The sequence below is a fragment of the Anomaloglossus baeobatrachus genome, chromosome 5 (assembly GCF_048569485.1).
Source record: "Anomaloglossus baeobatrachus isolate aAnoBae1 chromosome 5, aAnoBae1.hap1, whole genome shotgun sequence".
Classification (NCBI taxonomy): domain Eukaryota; kingdom Metazoa; phylum Chordata; class Amphibia; order Anura; family Aromobatidae; genus Anomaloglossus; species Anomaloglossus baeobatrachus.
In genome coordinates, this window is record NC_134357.1 from 234752162 (window position 1) to 234769870 (window position 17709).

Sequence of the window (17709 nt, forward strand, 5' to 3'; positions counted from 1 at the left end):
ATACTTTACAAGGCATCGTGGCAAGCTCCGTTCACATGACAGCATGTGACCGGAGGCTGACACGATGCCATTGTACTGTATACACTGTACTGGAGAGTGTGCCGGATCCATCAATCCAATGAAATGACGGATGTGTGAAACGGCCCTTAGTGTGCACTGCTGTTATCCCTCAGGTCAAAGCAAGGCTTCAAGACCGATGCAGTCCTCTAGTTGTGCCAGAATTATTTTACTTTTTATATGACAAAGTCTCATGAACCCATCCATCCTCCCATCAATATGGTGCAGTTGTCCTACCCCCTTTGCATTAAAGCAACCCGAAAGTATAATGCTTCTACCCCCATGCTTCACGGTTGGGATGGTGTCCTTGGGATTGTACTCATCCCTTTCTTTCTCCAAACACAACAAGTGGTGTTGATAATAAAAATTTCTATTTTGATCTCATCTGACCACATGACCTTCTCCCATTGTCCTCTGCATCATCAGATGGTCATTGGCAGACTTCAAACGGGCCTGGACATGTGCTGGCGTGAACGAGGGGAGGTTGCGTGCCCTGTAGAATTTTAATCTATGACAACGTAGTGTGTTACTAATGGTAATCTTTGAGACTGAGGTCCCAGCTCTCTTCAGGTCATTTCCAAAAAAAGGGTCTGGCTCACTGAAGGTGCACAGGAAAAATAACAATGTATAGCAGAAAAATCCCGGCACACATCTGAATCATTTTTTGATTGACGTTTCGGCAATTTAGCCTTCATCAAAATGAAACTAGATATAAGAAAAAAATATATATATATTAGTACCATAATTTACCATATCATTATAGTATATAGGAAAAGAAACAAAAGAAAAATACCTATATGGTATATGACAGATAGTATTCTTAATATAAGGATCTTGATGGATTATCCTGTGACAGACATCAAGAAAAGGTCCATTAATTAAAGCCAGAAAAAACATATCATAATAGAAAGCACTATAAAATTAAATGTATGTGCCCAAAGATATAGGTAAAATGTTGTATTAAAATACATCAAAAAAATGGTATAAGGCAAAGATCCATGGGCAAAGGAAATATAAGAGAAAGTAGAAAGAATCAATATAAGAGGTTTTACCTGAAGAGGAGTGAAAGAGGTATAGTGGAATCCAGTGGATAAGGGTATAATGCCGCTATATGGGAAACTAGGAAGTAATTAGAATGGAAGGAAGGATAATTAGAACAACATAGCAAAAAACAGGACAATATACAATGAAAAGAAGCCCATAGAATATGCTGAAGAGCAAGCAGTATTACCTGTGTCCAGGGTGATCAGCGGTGGAATGTGAAGAGTGAGATCGTGGTGAGGGTTTATGTTCAATCTTTTTTATTAAGTATTTTTTCATAATTACAATAAACATCATGAGCATATATTGAAAACATTTACAAATTTCCAACACAAAAATGTACTGAACTGTTTAGTTATGTCCTTATGTGTCCTAAGACACAACTCCCTCTGTCCATTCCAAACAGTGCCCCCGTATCCCCATGACCTTCTGTAGCTGAGTTCATGCAATACAAGGAATGTAGCCACAAACGACTACATTTGGACTTCCTGGGTCACTAGGACAGTATATCTTAAGAAATATTATATTGTTCGTCACTTCCAGAGAGATTAAAGACTCCAACAAGATTATGAATATGAATGAGTAAAGAGCATTATAAAAGATACATATAAGAGAAAAGAGAAAGCAGGGAGGGGGCGAAGAGGGGGCGGGAGGGGGGGAGGGGAAGGGAAAGAGGTCACCTGGGGGACCCGTGACCAAGGGTCAAGCCGTAGCCCCTGTTCCTCCTTCCATATCTCTCCGCGCAAGCAGGTGTCCCTGTCCACCCATTTCAGGTTTCTTAAAAAAGCTTATGGAAATCCGTGGAGTCATGGAAACTCATCCACTCACGCCAGGTTGTATAAAACTTAGCTCCATATCCAGAGAGGTCAGCCGACATTTCCTCCATTCTGTAGATATCGGTCATTTCCGAATACCATTCTGTGATTGGAGGAATTGTGGTCGTTTTCCAATGTCTTGGAATTACCGAGTGGGCGGCTGTTATGCAGAATCTCAGGATGTCTTTCTTGTGGTAAGAGATTGACTGTGGCAAAATGGAAAGTAGGGCAATTTTAGGAGAACTCACCACCTGTCTCCCAGTTATGAGTCGGTAGTTGTCAAATACCTTAGTCCAAAAGGGTTTTATCAGCTGGCACTCCCACCAGATATGAATCATGGTGCCCTTCTCCTTGTTACACCTCCAACACACTTGGGAGACCTGTGGGAAGATCGCGTGAAGCTTTGACGGATATTGATACCATCGTGTTAATATTTTATAATTTTTCTCCTGGGCAGAGCATGCAATTGACATCTTGTGGCTGAATAAGAAACTTTTCGCCCACTCCTCCTGTGAGATGGTCTCCCCCAGATCCCGTTCCCAAGCCAGCTGGTAGTTTGTCTTATCAGCTCCCCTATGTCCGATGAGGACCTTATATATGAGGGAGATTGCATGATCCGGGGAGTCCCCCCTTTTGAACAGTTCCTCCAGTGGAGTAAGAGTTCTGCGGATCAGGCCCTCTGCCTCCCGTGCAGCGAGAAACGACCGCAGCTGTACGTATTCAAACCACTGCACTCCTCTCCCCATGGGCCGCAATCTGATATCCTGAAAGTCAGGCAGCTTACCATCCACGAGAATGTCTCCAACGCGGGTGTCCTCCACTGCCCTCCATCCGAGAAAAGCGCTCTTCCGATAACCAGGACAGAAAGAAGGGCAAGAAAAGAGAGGAGACAGGGGGCCTAGAGTGTTTGATGGAGCAAATTTGCCTGATACTGTGTGCCAAACTTTGAGGGTGTCCCTTGTGTATTTCGGTGCCGAACCCATCATGGAATTGTCTGGTAGTGGTATCCAGGGGAGATGGCCCAGAGGGACTGGAATATCTGTCTGTTCTATCTGTACCCATTGTTTATGTTTGTTTTGGAAAGTCCAATCCAGCACACGGACCAGAGCCGAGGCCTGGAAGTATGTTTTAAAGTCAGGGAGTCCAGCTCCCCCCTTTTCCTTTAGGCGAGTCAAGGAGCGCAACCCAATCCGAGGCCTCCTCCCCCCCCACACAAAGCGCACCAAAGCTGAACGTAGGCTCTGAAAAAACCCACTTGGGGGTATTATAGGGACAGTTTGGTAAATGTATAAAAAACGGGGTAAAATGTCCATCTTAATCACGTTCATCCTACCAAACCACGATAGTCTCAATCCATTGTAGGATGTTAGATTTTTAATTGTTCGGTTTAGCAGGGTTAGGTAATTAAGCGTGTATAATTTAGATAAATCTGCCGGAATGTACACCCCCAAATACTTCACTGCCTCAGGTTTCCACTTGAACGGGAAATTGGAGGCGATCCGACTAACCTCTGATTGGGGTAACGAGATATTCAAGGCCTCCGATTTAGAAAAATTGACCCTAAAATTACTTAAGTGGCCAAATCGTTCAAGTTCCTTCATCAATGATGGTAGGGAGGTGTGGGGTTGACTGACATATAATAATAAATCGTCTGCGTACAATGCCGCTTTATGATGGACTGAACCACATCTAATCCCCTGGATATCCTCATTTTTCCTAATGGCATTCGCCAAATGTTCCATAACAATTACATATAACAGAGGGGACAAAGGGCACCCCTGTCTGGTCCCGTTCTGTATGGCAAAAGAGGAGGACAACATACCATTGATCCGGACCCGGGCAGTCGGACCAGAGTATAGCGCAAAGATTTTTTGTAGGAACTTGGGACCCAATCCCAGTTGATCTAGGGCTGCTCTCATGAATCCCCAGTGGACCCGGTCAAAGGCCTTTTCTGCATCGATGGACAATAAGCCCATGGGGATTGATTCAAGCTTGGCCTTCGCTACCAGAAGTCCAGTCTTGATGGTATTATCCCTGGCTTCACGGCCTTTGACAAAGCCCACCTGGTCTGTATGTATACTCGGGGGCAGCAAGGGCGCCAATCTGTCCGCCAGTATCTTAGAGAAAAGTTTAATGTCAATGTTCAACAAAGATATGGGTCGATAATTTGCAGCATGTGCTAGGTCCTTCCCGGGCTTGGGGATTACACTAATGTGTGCCTCTAGGGACTGAGGAACGAATCCAACCTCTCCATCCAAGGAGTTAAACGTTCTGGCCATAATTGGGGCCAACTGTGCTCCGAACAGTTTATAAAAAGCCGGGGTGAATCCATCCGGTCCCGGGCATTTACCAGAGGGAGTGTGTCGAATAGCGGCACCTATCTCTATTTCTGAAATGTCCTCCTCCAAAGCCCCAGAAAGCAAGACATCCAGAGGGGGGAGGGCAGTATCTCCTACATATTTTCTTATTTTTTCCCCTAATTCCGTTGGGGCGAGGTCCGCGAACTGACCCTTAATGTTATATAACTTGTCATAGTATGATTTGAAGACTTCAAGGATCTCCCCTGGATCGTGTGTGTTCCCATCTCTCTGTGTCTTGATAAATGGGATGTATGAAATGGCAGCCCTGGGATGTAGCATGCGTGCCAGAGGACGTCCGCATTTATCTGCCGCCTCATAAAAGAATCGCTTCATACGTTCTTTCTGATACAAATACCTCCGGTCCAGAAGGTCCTTAAGCGCAGCTCGCTTTTGAATAAGGTCAGCCATATCCGTTGGGGCGAGCGTCTGCTTATGCCGAAGCTCCAATCGGTGAATCTGCTGCAATAAACCGTTCACCTCCTCTGTCCTTTCTTTTTTAAGTCTGGAGCCGTGCTTAATCAGCACTCCCCTCAGGACGCATTTCAATGTTTCCCACTGGACCGGAGGTGATGTTGGATCTCCTTTATGTACCTGGACGAAGGACTCTATTGTGTCCTGCAACTCTTTCTGGCATATGCTATCTTTGAGAAGATTGCTATTTAGCCTCCATGTCCATGGGCGCTGAGTGACAGGGGGGATCTGTAGGGACAAGTAAATTGGGGCATGGTCTGACCAGAATATATCTCCAATTTTAGCTATCGGTTGCCAAGAAAGGGCTCGCTGTCCCACCAAAAAGAAGTCAATTCTAGAGTATGTATTATGTGGGGGGGAGAAGAAAGTATAGTCCTTACCCTGTGGATTCAGAATGCGCCAAATGTCTATCAGCTGGAGGGCATGGAGGTCCCGCCTCAAAGAACCCATCTCGCGACGCCGACCTGGGCCTCTTCCAGAGGAGGAGTCTACTGCTGGATTTAGGGTAAAATTAAAGTCCCCTCCGATAAGCAGCGTCCCCTCTGCGAAGTCCGCCAGTGTCTTCAGGAGAGATCTGCACATAGAGACCTGGTTATTGTTTGGAAGATACCAATTAGCAATGCTAAACACCATATTGAATACCCTCAATTTGAGGAACACGTATCTACCTTGGCTATCTATGCATGTATCAATGATCGTATGCGCAAGCTGTTTATGTATTGCTATAGAGACTCCCTTAGACTTAGCCTCCGGGTTAGTGCTGTGGTACCATACGGGGTAGAATCTATCTTTAAATGCTGGTATATTGCCGGTTTTGAAATGCGTCTCCTGCAACAGGAGAATTTGTGTCCTCTGTTTGTGCATGGAGTAAAGGACCTGCGAGCGCTTCTGTGGGATATTGAATCCCCTTACATTGAGTGAACATAATCTAAGGGCCTCCATCTCCCCGTCTATAGGTCCCCCAAGGAACAGGAAATTATTATTGTCAGAAAGGGGCGAGGAAGAGGGGGGGGTAAGGGGGGGGGGGAGGTGATGTGCAGAAGGGAAGAGAGGAGAAGAGGTAGTACAACTACTAAGGAGAGTTAGCGATAGGACTAGTTATAGATGGGAGCAAGGAAGAGAGGAAAGAAGGAAAAAGAGAAGAGGAAGAAAAAAAGAATGTAAAAGAGGAAATAAGAAGAAAAGGGAAGAAAAAGACTAAGAAAAAGAAGATAGGCCCTCAACAATAGTATTAGGCCGTGGTCTTGGGGTCAGTATAACCTACACCTGCCCGCAGCGTGTAGAACCCCGGTGGGGAGTAGTCTTTCAAAAGAGGCCCGTCTCCCCCGAACAGGCCCCAGACCCCTTAAACTGAAGTATTTTAAACTAGAACAATATTTGAGGACGACACACCTTCACCCCACTTATCATTGAACTTCAAATAACTGTTAGTAATTAACTAGTAAGACATCAAAAATATTTAGCTATTATTACGTTCCTGAGACTGATGGCTCAGGTCAGAACTTAGCCGAAATAAATTCTGAATCAACTCTAAACCGGCCTGCAAGATCTGGATTCAACAACATGTCCAAGACTGGAAAGGGTGGGATGATCTCACTCCCCCTCACAGTCAGCTGGTGTCATTTCCACCCCTTTCTTTCGCTGTGAGCCCCGATTTTTCCTACGAGTAATTTCTCGTCGCGGTAGAGGGTTGGTGGTTGACTCTCCAGGGAGGCTGTGCACTCGTGGCCACTCCTTGTCTGAGATATGAACGACCGGTAATCCGAGGGCTGCACAAAAGGATGGAATATCCATTAGAGAATGGAGCACATGAGAACCTCCAGCATGTCGAACCTGTAGTTTAAAGGGGAAACCCCAAGAATACAGAATATTTCTCTGTCGTAGAACGTCCAATAGAGGTCTCAGGGCCCTGCGCTTCTGTAGAGTGTGCCTAGACAAATCCGGGAGTAATTGGATCGGTGTATTCTTAAACAAGACAGAGTCCCTTTGCCTAGCTTTGGCCAGGATTTCTTCTTTTTTTTTATACTTATGGACTCTACATATTACATCCCGAGGATTAGCATTGTCCAATGGTCTGGGGCCCAGAGATCTATGTGCTCTGTCCAATTCCAGGTGGGAATCCCTTGGTAGGTCCAAAATGGAGTTGAACAGACGTCCTAATGATGCATCCAAGTCCTGGGGGGCTACGGACTCGGGGATACCCCGTATCCTGATGTTATTACGTCTGCCCCTGTTCTCTAAATCGTCTAACAGGTTCGTCAAGTTCTCTATTTGGATAGCTTGTGCCGCAAGAGTCTGTGCCTGTTGGGAAAGCTGTGCAGACATAGAGGCTGAGCACGTCTCGGAAGCTGTCATGCGTACGTTTAACTGCTGCATTTCTCCTCTCATGGACTTAGACTCTGCTTTGTATGAAGCCTCCATTCTGCTGATGTAATCCTCCATTTCTTCTCTAGTTGGGATAGCTCGGATACGGGCCTTAAGATCATCCCAGACACATATCTCTGATCCCCTCTCTCCAATGTCTCCATCTTCCGGACTGTGTGGAGGAGACCTGAGGGCAGCTGGTATCCGTCCTCTTTCAGGGGATGATGAGGTTTCACTTATATAGGAGTCCCCCACCGTGTCTAGGGCGTTTACCGGAGGTCCCCTTTCCATCCGTTTAGGCCGGGCACTACAGGGAGCAGGGATTAGAGGGGCCTCTAATGTACTGTGTACAGCAGTAACAAGTGGCTCATCACCAAGGCTCCTGAGCCTTAACTGCTCTGTACTGAGCGATGCCTCCCTGTATTCCTCTAGTGTTTCCCGCTCATAGGGTACCCCATGGGGGATGTCGTTATAGTCCTGCTGCTGATTCCCCCTGTTAGTCTGTTGGGCTGGCTGCATCATTATCAGGGGCTTCCCCAGAGCCTTACCCCCATCCTGGCCTTCGGCGTCCCGCTCTGTACGCTGCTCTGTTTTCTCCCGGTCCCTCGGGCGGTGGGTCTCCGGCGCTGCAGCTGCCGCCATTATGTGAGTGGAGGGGATTCCCCTGTGCTGCGCCTCCTCGCCGCGTTCTGGCCCATTACCGCCGCTGCTCTGCTTTCCAACCACCGCCGCTGTCGAAAGGGCCCTGGGCAGCTGAGGCTGTGTGATAATGCCGCCCTCCTCCATGCTGCCGGGCGGCGCGGATGTCTCCCGGAGTGCTGCGGCCGCCATTTTAGGTGAGGAAGACACTCGGCCTGGTCCGGTGGAGCTCCTTAAATATCTTGTTATGCGCGCAGGAGCCGGTATCCGATGTTCTATTTTGGGCCTGCCGCTATTGCTGCTTCTCTTAGCCGGCATTGGCTGAGGTAGAGCCGGGTATGTGTCTCCTAAACGGGGTCCAGGGCCTGTCCGAGCACGAGAGCAAGGGAAGTCAGCGTCCTCACTCCTCCATTGCCAGGCCACGCCCCCGTGGTGAGGGTTTATAAAGGAGAAGGGCGGGACAACTAAATTAATTTCCTGAAGGTGGAACGCACGGTGGAGCGCAGAATGCGCGTGCGCAGTGAGGTACAGAAGTGCGCGCATGCGCAGTGGGGGGAAAAGAGGGAAACAGTGAAATTAAGACCCAAGGTTTCCATGGAGATGGCGGTGAGCGTCAGCGTGTCTCTAAGGAGAGGAGGAAAGAAAAGAAAAGGGGATAAATAAAGGAAAAATTGACTTGCCATGTTAACAGTATCATGTAAATCAATATGCAATATATATAACAAATATAGAATACGGTAAAAGTGGGATTTATGCATATGGGAATATAAATAAGTGTACATCAAAAGATCATATGGAGACAGATAAATATATTCTGAAATATCGGAGTAAATACATATCAATATATCAATGTAGTATAGGAAGAAAGACAGCACAGATAAGGCGGACCTCGAATATCCATGAAATTAATGATACTCATATTCCCTATTGAGACCGTGGGGGGACAGGGTACCAAGTGTGTGGATCCAATAGGATTCTCTGTTTTTAAGTATCCTAACCCTGTCACCACCACGTCTCAACGGGGGGACGTGTTCAAGAACTTGAAAACGGAGTTGGGAGGTAGTGTGGTCACACTGGATGAAGTGATGGGGGGATAGGTAACATGGTCAATTTGCATCGAATAGTGGATTTGTGTTTCCCAATAAGGTCCCGGATATGCTGGGTGGTCTCCCCAACATAACCGAGACCGCACGGTCACTTGATTAGATAAACTACGTATGAGGTATCGCAAGTAAAAAAATCTTTAATGTGAAAATTTTTTCCAGTGCGTGGATAAGTGAATTGACTGCCTTTAATAATATTAGAACAATGAGGGCAATGTAAGCAAGGATAATTACCCTGTCGTGGTGTAGAAAGAAAAGATTGACGAGATTGACGAATAGATGACCCGATATCGGCCCTGACTAAAAGATCGCGGAGATTGAGGGAACGTTTGTAAGAGAAAAGAGGTGGAACTGAGAATTCAGATATACTCGGGTAAGATCGTTGTAAAACTGACCAATGTCTCAATATGATACTTTTGATGATGGAGTGAAAAAGATGAAAAGTATTTACAAATGTAGTAAAAGGTCCTGTACGTTTGACCGGACCAGTAGAAAGAAAACTTTTGTGAAGAGCAGAGCGAACTACAGGTGGAGGATAACCCCGTTGAAGAAATTTGTGTGACATTTCTTGATGTCTACGAGAACGTAGCTCGTGATTACACACTATCTCCCAACTCCGTTTTCAAGTTCTTGAACACGTCCCCCGTTGAGACGTGGTGGTGACAGGGTTAGGATACTTAAAAGCAGGGAATCCTATTGGATCCACACACTTGGTACTCTGTCCCCCCACAGTCTCAATAGGGAATATGAGTATCATTAATTTCATGGATATTCGAGGTCCGCCTTATCTGTGCTGTCTTTCTTCCTATTCTACATTGATATATTGATATGTATTTACTCCGATATTTCAGAATATATTTATTTGTCTCCATATGCTCTTTTGATGTACACTTATTTATATTCCCATATGCATAAATCCCACTTTTACCGTATTCTATATTTGTTATATATATTGATTTACATGATACTGTTATCACGGCAAGTCAATTTTTCCTTTATTTATCCCCTTTTCTTTTCTTTCCTCCTCTCCTTAGAGACACGCTGACGCTCACCGCCATCTCTATGGAAACCTTGGGTCTTAATTTCACTGTTTCCCTCTTTTCTCCCACTGCGCTGCGCGCACTTCCGTACCTCACTGCGCACGCGCATTCTGCGCTCCACCGTGCATTACACCTTCAGGAAATTAATTTATTTGTCCCGCCCTTCTCCTTTTATAAACCCTCACCGCGATCTCACTCTTCACATTCCACCGCTGATCACCCTGGACACAGGTAATACTGCTTTGCTCTTCAGCATATTCTATGGGCTTCTTTTCATTGTATATTGTCCTGTTTTTTGCTATGTTGTTCTAATTATCCTCCCTTCCATTCTAATTACTTCCTAGTTTCCCATATAGCGGCATTATACCCTTATCCACTGGATTCCACTATACCTCTTTCACTCCTCTTCAGGTAAAACCTCTTATATTGATTCTTTCTACTTTCTCTTATATTTCCTTTGCCCATGGATCTTTGCCTTATACCATTTTTTTGATGTATTTTAATACAACATTTTACCTATATCTTTGGGCACATACATTTAATTTTATAGTGCTTTCTATTATGATATGTTTTTTCTGGCTTTAATTAATGGACCTTTTCTTGATGTCTGTCACAGGATAATCCATCAAGATCCTTATATTAAGAATACTATCTGTCATATACCATATAGGTATTTTTCTTTTGTTTCTTTTCCTATATACTATAATGATATGGTAAAATATGGTACTAATATATATATATATATATATATATTTTTTTCTTATATCTAGTTTCATTTTGATGAAGGCTAAATTGCTGAAACGTCAATCAAAAAATCAAAATAAATATTAGTTTGAACACAATTCAATTGTCTCTCATGATTCAGATGTGTGCCGGGATTTTTCTGCTATACTCTTCAGGTCATTGACCAAGTCCTCCTGTGTAGTTTGGCGATTCCTGACCTTTCTCAGAATCATCCTTACCCGACGAGGCGAGATCTTGCATGGAGCAGTAGACCGAGTAAGATTGACAGTCATCTTGTGTTTCCTCTATTTTCTGGTAATTGCGCCAACAGTTGTTGGGTTCTTACCAAGTTGCTTGTTTATCCCAGCCTTGTGCAGTTCTACAATTTTGTATCTTTTGTCCTAAGACAGCTGTTTGGTCTTGGCCATTGTGGAGAGGTTGGAGATTAAGCAAGTGTGGGGACAGTTGTCTTTTATACATGTAACTGGTTCAAACGTGCAATTAATATAGGTAATGAGTGCAGAGTAGGAGAGATTCTTAAAGAAAAAAAAAAGAAGTCTGTAAGAGCCATAATTCTTGCTGATTGGTAAGTGATCAAATACATTTTTCATGCAATAAAATTAAAATTAATTATTTAAAAATCAAATAATTAGATTTTTCTTTTTTTTTTTTTGTCTGTCACGGTTGAAGTGTACCTATAATAAAAGCTACAGACCTCTCCATTCTTTGTCGGTGCGAAAACTTGCAAATTTGGCAGTGTATCAAATACTTATTTTCCTCGAGATAGAGATAGATTGAGATATATATATATATATCTCAATCTCTAATATGCTACATTTATATGGTTTCACGGTAATGCTAATACATTGTGTTTCATTTTATTTCCTGTAGATGGACTCATGCTTAATTCCTTGGAAAGTCATTTTGGTCTATATCCAGATGTTGAAGATGTGAACATCCCAAAACCTAATCCCATTACTCCAAATATACACCCAGCCCTTCATGGCCTAGATCGTTCTTATGACCCCGCTACACATAGAAGTTTTTCCAGTAGTTCGGATCATGTGGCTGCACAGAGTTCATCTCATATTGACAATACGATATACACAGGTTTAGATTCTCATAATGACTTTTTGCTGGGAAAACATGATCACATATGCCTTGAATGTGGTCGATGTTTTGGACAAAGATCCAACCTTGTCAATCATCTGAAGACCCACACAGGAGAGAAGCCATTTCTATGTTCTCATTGTGGAAAAAGATTTGCCAAGAAATCAAATCTTCTGGAACATCAGCGGGTTCATACAGGGGAGAAGCCATTTGTTTGTCCTCATTGTGGCAAGAGTTTTGCCCAGAAGTCAAATCTCCTTGGACATCTTCGAGTTCACACTGGGGAGAAGCCATTTCCATGTTCTGAATGTGGAAAATGTTTCAAAAATAAATCCCATTTGGTGGAGCATCGGAGAATTCACACTGGGGAGAAGCCATATCCTTGTTCAGAGTGTGGGAAAGGCTTTACAAACAAGTCCAGACTGCTCGAACATCTTAGAATCCACACAGGTGAAAAGCCGTTTTCATGTTCATTGTGTGGGAAGTGTTTTACAAAGAAATCAAATTTAGTAATCCATCAGAGAAATCGTAATCATTTATGACAAAAGGAGTTTTTCTTTTTTCTGATTGAACTTGTAAAATAAAATGATGGAACATGTATTTAAAATATTTTTTTTGAGGAGTTTTTTATCTGTAGAAATGAATATCCAGTGTTGTGGAAAACTGTCACTATTTCGTCTTCTTTTTTTTTTTTTTTTTTTTAAGCAAATGCTAGAATATGATCCGGCAGAAAGAAGTTTAAATCCTACCTTTACATATCCCGTTTCTTTGTTTAATTTAAGTCCTGCCTATGGCACAAAAGTTTGCTATGTTGTGTGTGGTGTGTTGTTGTTTTTTTTATTTGTTTTTTTTTTTTTAAATCCCAAGAGCGAAGATAGCCAGTGCCGACACCACTGGAACAATGCCAGTACAGAGGTGAGTTTATGTTCAATTATTTACAAGGGAGCAAACATAGGGATTGAAAAGGGGTTGTTCTGTATGTAGTGGCCAACCCCATTAATAGCGACGGGTGTTGTTTTGTGTCTTTTTTTTTTTTTTTTCTTTTTTCAATAGGGAAAAAGAGGCTTTCATTTGACATATATAATATATATATATATATATATATATATATATATATATATATATGATAGAGATGGAGATGGGGAGGGAGATTTTATATATATATATATATATATATATATATATATATATATATATATATATATATATATGAGAGAGACACAGAGAGAGAGCGATTGATGGATATAGAGATATACATATCTCTCTCTATATGTATATAAATATATATATATGATGCATTTCTCTATGTCTTGTATACATCTCACTGTATATGTGTTAATAAATATATATATATATATATTTTATACTTCTGTTTAGAGCAGGGGTCTCAAACTCGGCTGGGTGTATGGGCCGCACAGAGGAAAAAAATAATTTGGGGGGGCCGCATTCTTTGCGGGACAAAGTGACATTTTTATTGGTACCATATATATTTTTTACACACCTTTTGGATCACTTATTTTCAACATTTTTCACTTGTTTATTATAACAAATGTGCACATTCTTTGGTTAAATATATAAAAAAAAAACATAAAAAAAAATTTGGTAAAAAAAAAATCATGCCTTATTTTGTTTTTTTTTTACATTTTATCGCTTTCTTGTAACTAAAGGCCCCGTCACACTTAGCAACATCGCTAGCAACATCGCTAGCAACATCGCTGCTAACGAACAACTTTTGTGACGTTGCTAGCGATGTTGCTGTGTGTGACATCCAGCAACAACCTGGCCCCTGCTGTGAGGTCGTTGGTTGTTGCTGAATGTCCTGGGCCATTTTTTAGTTGTTGCTGTCCCGCTGTGAAGCACAGATCGCTGTGTGTGACAGCGAGACAGCAACAACTAAATGTGCAGGCAGCAGGAGCCGGCTTCTGTGGAGGCTGGTAACCACAGTAAACATCGGGTAACCAAGAAGCCCTGTCCTTGGTTACCCGATATTTACCTTTGTTACCAGCCTCCGCCGCTCTCACTGTCAGTGCCGGCTCCTGCTCTGTGCACATGTAGCTGCAGGACACATCGGGTTAATTAACCCGATGTGTGCTGTAGCTAGGAGAGCAAGGAGCCAGCGCTAAGCGGTGTGCGCTGCTCCCTGCTCTGTGCACATGTAGCTGCAGCACACATCGGGTAATTAACCCGATGTGTGCTGTAACTAGGAGAGCAGGGAGCCAGCGCTCAGTGTGCGCTGCTCCCTGCTCTCTGCACGTGTAGCTCCGTGCGCTGGTAACCAAGGTAAATATCGGGTTGGTTACCCGATATTTACCTTAGTTACCAAGCGCAGAATCTTCCACGCACCGCTGGGGGCTGGTCACTGGTTGCTGGTGAGCTCACCAGCAACTCGTGTAGCGACGCTCCAGCGATCCCTGCCAGGTCAGGTTGCTGGTGGGATCGCTGGAGCGTCGCAGTGTGACATCTCACTAGCAACCTCCTAGCAACTTACCAGCGATCCCTATCGTTGTTGGGATCGCTGGTAAGTTGCTTAGTGTGACTGGACCTTAATAGTGTTACAATTATCACTATATAGAAATTTTGGCCAACATCTTTTAGTAATGTTCCCCATCCTATAGTAATGTGCCCACCTTGTCCCCATCCTATAGACATGTGCCCACCTTGTCCCTATTCTAATGTCCCCATCCAATAGTATTATGCCCATCCTTGTAATGTCCCCATCCAATAGTATTATGCCCATCCTTGTAATGTCCCCATCCAATAGTATTATGCCCATCCTTGTAATGTCCCCATCTTTTAGTAATGTGCCCACCTTGTCCCCATCCTATAGACATGTGCCCACCTTGTCCCTATTCTATAGTAAGGTGCCCACCTTGTCCCAATCCTATAGACATGTGCCCACCTTGTCCCCATCCTATAGACATGTGCCCACCTTGTCCCTATCCTATAGACATGTGCCCACCCTGTCCCCATTTTTGAGTAATGTGCCCACCTTGTCCCAATCCTATAGACATGTGCCCACCTTGTCCCTATCCTATAGTAATGTGCCCACCTTTTCCCTATCCTATAGTAATGTGCCCACCTTGTCCCCATCCTATAGACATGTGCCTACCTTGTCCCTATTCTATAGTCATGTGCCCACCTTGTCCCTATTCTATAGTCATGTGCCCACCTTGTCCCTATTCTATAGACATGTGCCCACTTTGTCCCCATCCTATAGTCATGCGCCCACCTTGTCCCTATTCTATAGACATGTGCCCACCTTGTCCCTATTCTATAGTCATGTGCCCACCTTGTCCCTATTCTATAGTAATGTCCTCATCCTGTAGTAATGGGGGGGGGGCAGTGGCGGCGGCGGGTGAAAGGGGGCGCTATAATTTACCGATCGCTCTCGGCTTCCTTCCACCCACAGACGCTGAAGTGAAGCTGAGGGGGCGGTCTCCGGCCCCAGATCCACAGTGATTGGACAGATCGGTCACAAGGCCGGTCTCTCCAATCAGAGCTGGGGGCGGGTGAAACTGAGGTCACCCAGCTCCAGCCAATGATCGGTGCTACAGCTGCACTGATCAGGGCTGTATTTCAATGTTACAGCCATTTTCAATGGCTGTAACATTACAGTGGCTGTGATTGGCTGACGAACGTCACACAGCCAATCACAGCCTCCGTAGGTCCGGGGAGGAGACACCACCCCTTGAGGTTCCCTCCTCCCCGAATCTAAGGTATTTGCTTTTGGCAATGCAAACGGCGATCGCAGACACCGAGGCTGCGATTTCGCCATGACGTACTGGGTATGTCATGGGTCCTTAAGTACCAGGGAGCCATGACGTACCCAGTACGTCATAGGTCGCTAAGGGGTTAATGTGCCGTCCTTCACATACACAAAAAATAAAAAAACACCATTCTTCTCACCTGTCCCGCGCTCCCTCGGCTCCTCACCTCTGCTTCTCGCTGTCTGCAGGCCGTGCCCTAGTGACTATCGCGGCCAGCGCAGGGGCCGCAGCCACTGGCAGCGATTTCTGTCAGATGAATGTTTTGCCGGCGCTGCGCGCGCACAGTCCTTGCTTCTGAGAGCGCAGTGCCGGCAAAACACTCATCTAACAAAGTGCAGACAGTGGCTGCGGCCCCTGCATTGGCCGTGATAGTGAACAGGGGCACGGGCCTCGGGCCGCACGAAGCCGGGTGACGGGCCGCATGTGGCCCACGGGCCGCGTGTTTGAGACCCCTGGTTTAGAGTACCGATGCACCTTAGCACTGGCAGAAGTGTCGTTTAACCCCTTCCTAACATGGCCAATTCTCTGTTTTTGATTTTACCTCCCCTTCTAAGAGCCATAAAAAAGGTATTTTTCTGTCCACATGGACATGTGATTGCTTGTTTTTTGTGGTGCGAGTTGTACTTTTAAATGATATCATTCATTTTACCATATAGTGTACTGGAACACGGAAAAACTATTTTAATGAGGTGAACTTGCAAAAAAATAAAATAAATAACAATATTGTTTCATAAAAATGGCCTGGCAGCATGGTTTTCCACTTGAGTATGATTACACTACTGCCAAACTTGTCAAGTATTTTCTTTTTACTATTTTAGTGGTGGGGCATAAATAAGTTCTTTCGTGTCTTCATTTTCCAAGGACTGTAAGTGTGAAGCCCCGAGAACGCTGTGTCGGTGCATTACCTTCAGGGACTCCACACAGCTGGATCCTGTCGCCGGTAGGAAATCTTCTATTTGTCGTGACGCCACTCTCAGAATTGCGGTCAGTGGGGACCGCCACTGCAGATTAAGGGATGCCTGGGGCTGATGGTGGGTGCAGTCGGTTGTAATAGCCTCCTGAGAGTGAGGCAAGCCCCAGGGCCCTGTGTAAGTGTGTGGAACCACAAGGCGCAGAATAACTCCACACAAGCTAAATGTCTTTCAGGGGTTTTACTCACGGAAGGTGGCAGAGTGAGTAACCCGGGCGTAGCTGGGATGAACCAGGCTGGAACCAGGTGTCCTTCAGGCTGACTGATGAGGGTGACTACCGACTCGCCTTCCTTAGCCCTTTGCGTTTTGGGGTAACCCCGACTTTTAGTCCCTATGGGGGTCACCCAGGGAAGTTGCTGAAGCCTCTCTCCCCTTCGTTTGGCCCGTTTGCTTGTAGCCTGGACCAGGACACTCCGGCTGCTTGCCTCCTGTGAACTATGGGCCCTAACTGTGGCTACGTGGCTGCGGACTCTGTAGTGTGTTCTTGGGGGTGTGAAGTGCCCCCTCAAGCAGGTTTGGCAAGGAAAGGTGGATCTATCCCTGCACTGGGACCTACTACCCGTTTGGGCCTGGTAACTCCCTAGCAGTCTCCTTACTTCCCACTCCGTTGCTCTCTCTTTAGCTGAAGATGGATTTCGGGTAGCACTACTAGGTGACCGTTCTCCCCCGTTGGTAGCCACTGCGCGGACGCTGTCAGACTGCAACAGCCCCAGGGGTCTGCTCCTGACGTCTGCTCCCCCTGAACTGCACACTGAACTGGCTCACTGCTCCTCCTCTCCTGTTCTTGCCTACGCCACCTAGCAACCAGGCTCTCCACCACACCCCTTGAGTGGAGATGGAGGCTTTACCCCCTCCACTATTCCAATGGAGGTGAAGGCTTTGCCCCCTCCTGGGATCCCCAGGGGTCCTCTCAAAGGTACATGTGTGAGACCTGATCACTATGCGCCTGTGTAGTCACACCTCGGTCAGCCTTCTGGATTACCTGTTTGTACTGTCCCCAGCATGGGTGCAGTACTCAGTGGTGCCTGACCAGGTCAGGGGCGCCACATAAGTATTACATGTTTTTTGTTTTTGCTTTTTGTTTTGTTGATTTGAGCTGTGTGAAGGCTTAATTTCTGCACAGGAAGAGACATTTTTTTTTTACTTTTTATTACCTTTCTTTTTAATGGGGTGGGGGAGTGGTGATTCAAACTTGAATGGTAAACCTGTTTACCGATCAGTTTACCTGATTGGCAAACTGCATAGCGG

The 17709-nt window shown here is 45.0% G+C and overlaps 1 protein-coding gene across 1 annotated transcript in view; it reads left to right on the top strand.

Annotated features, from left to right (window-relative positions):
* The window catches only part of LOC142312712 (uncharacterized), a 167417-nt gene that overhangs the window by 33890 nt on the left and 115818 nt on the right, over positions 1–17709 (top strand). The window contains exon 7 of the mRNA XM_075351700.1: positions 11505–12251. Coding sequence (XP_075207815.1) covers positions 11505–12251 — 747 coding nt within the window. The remainder of the gene's footprint in view (positions 1–11504; positions 12252–17709) is intronic.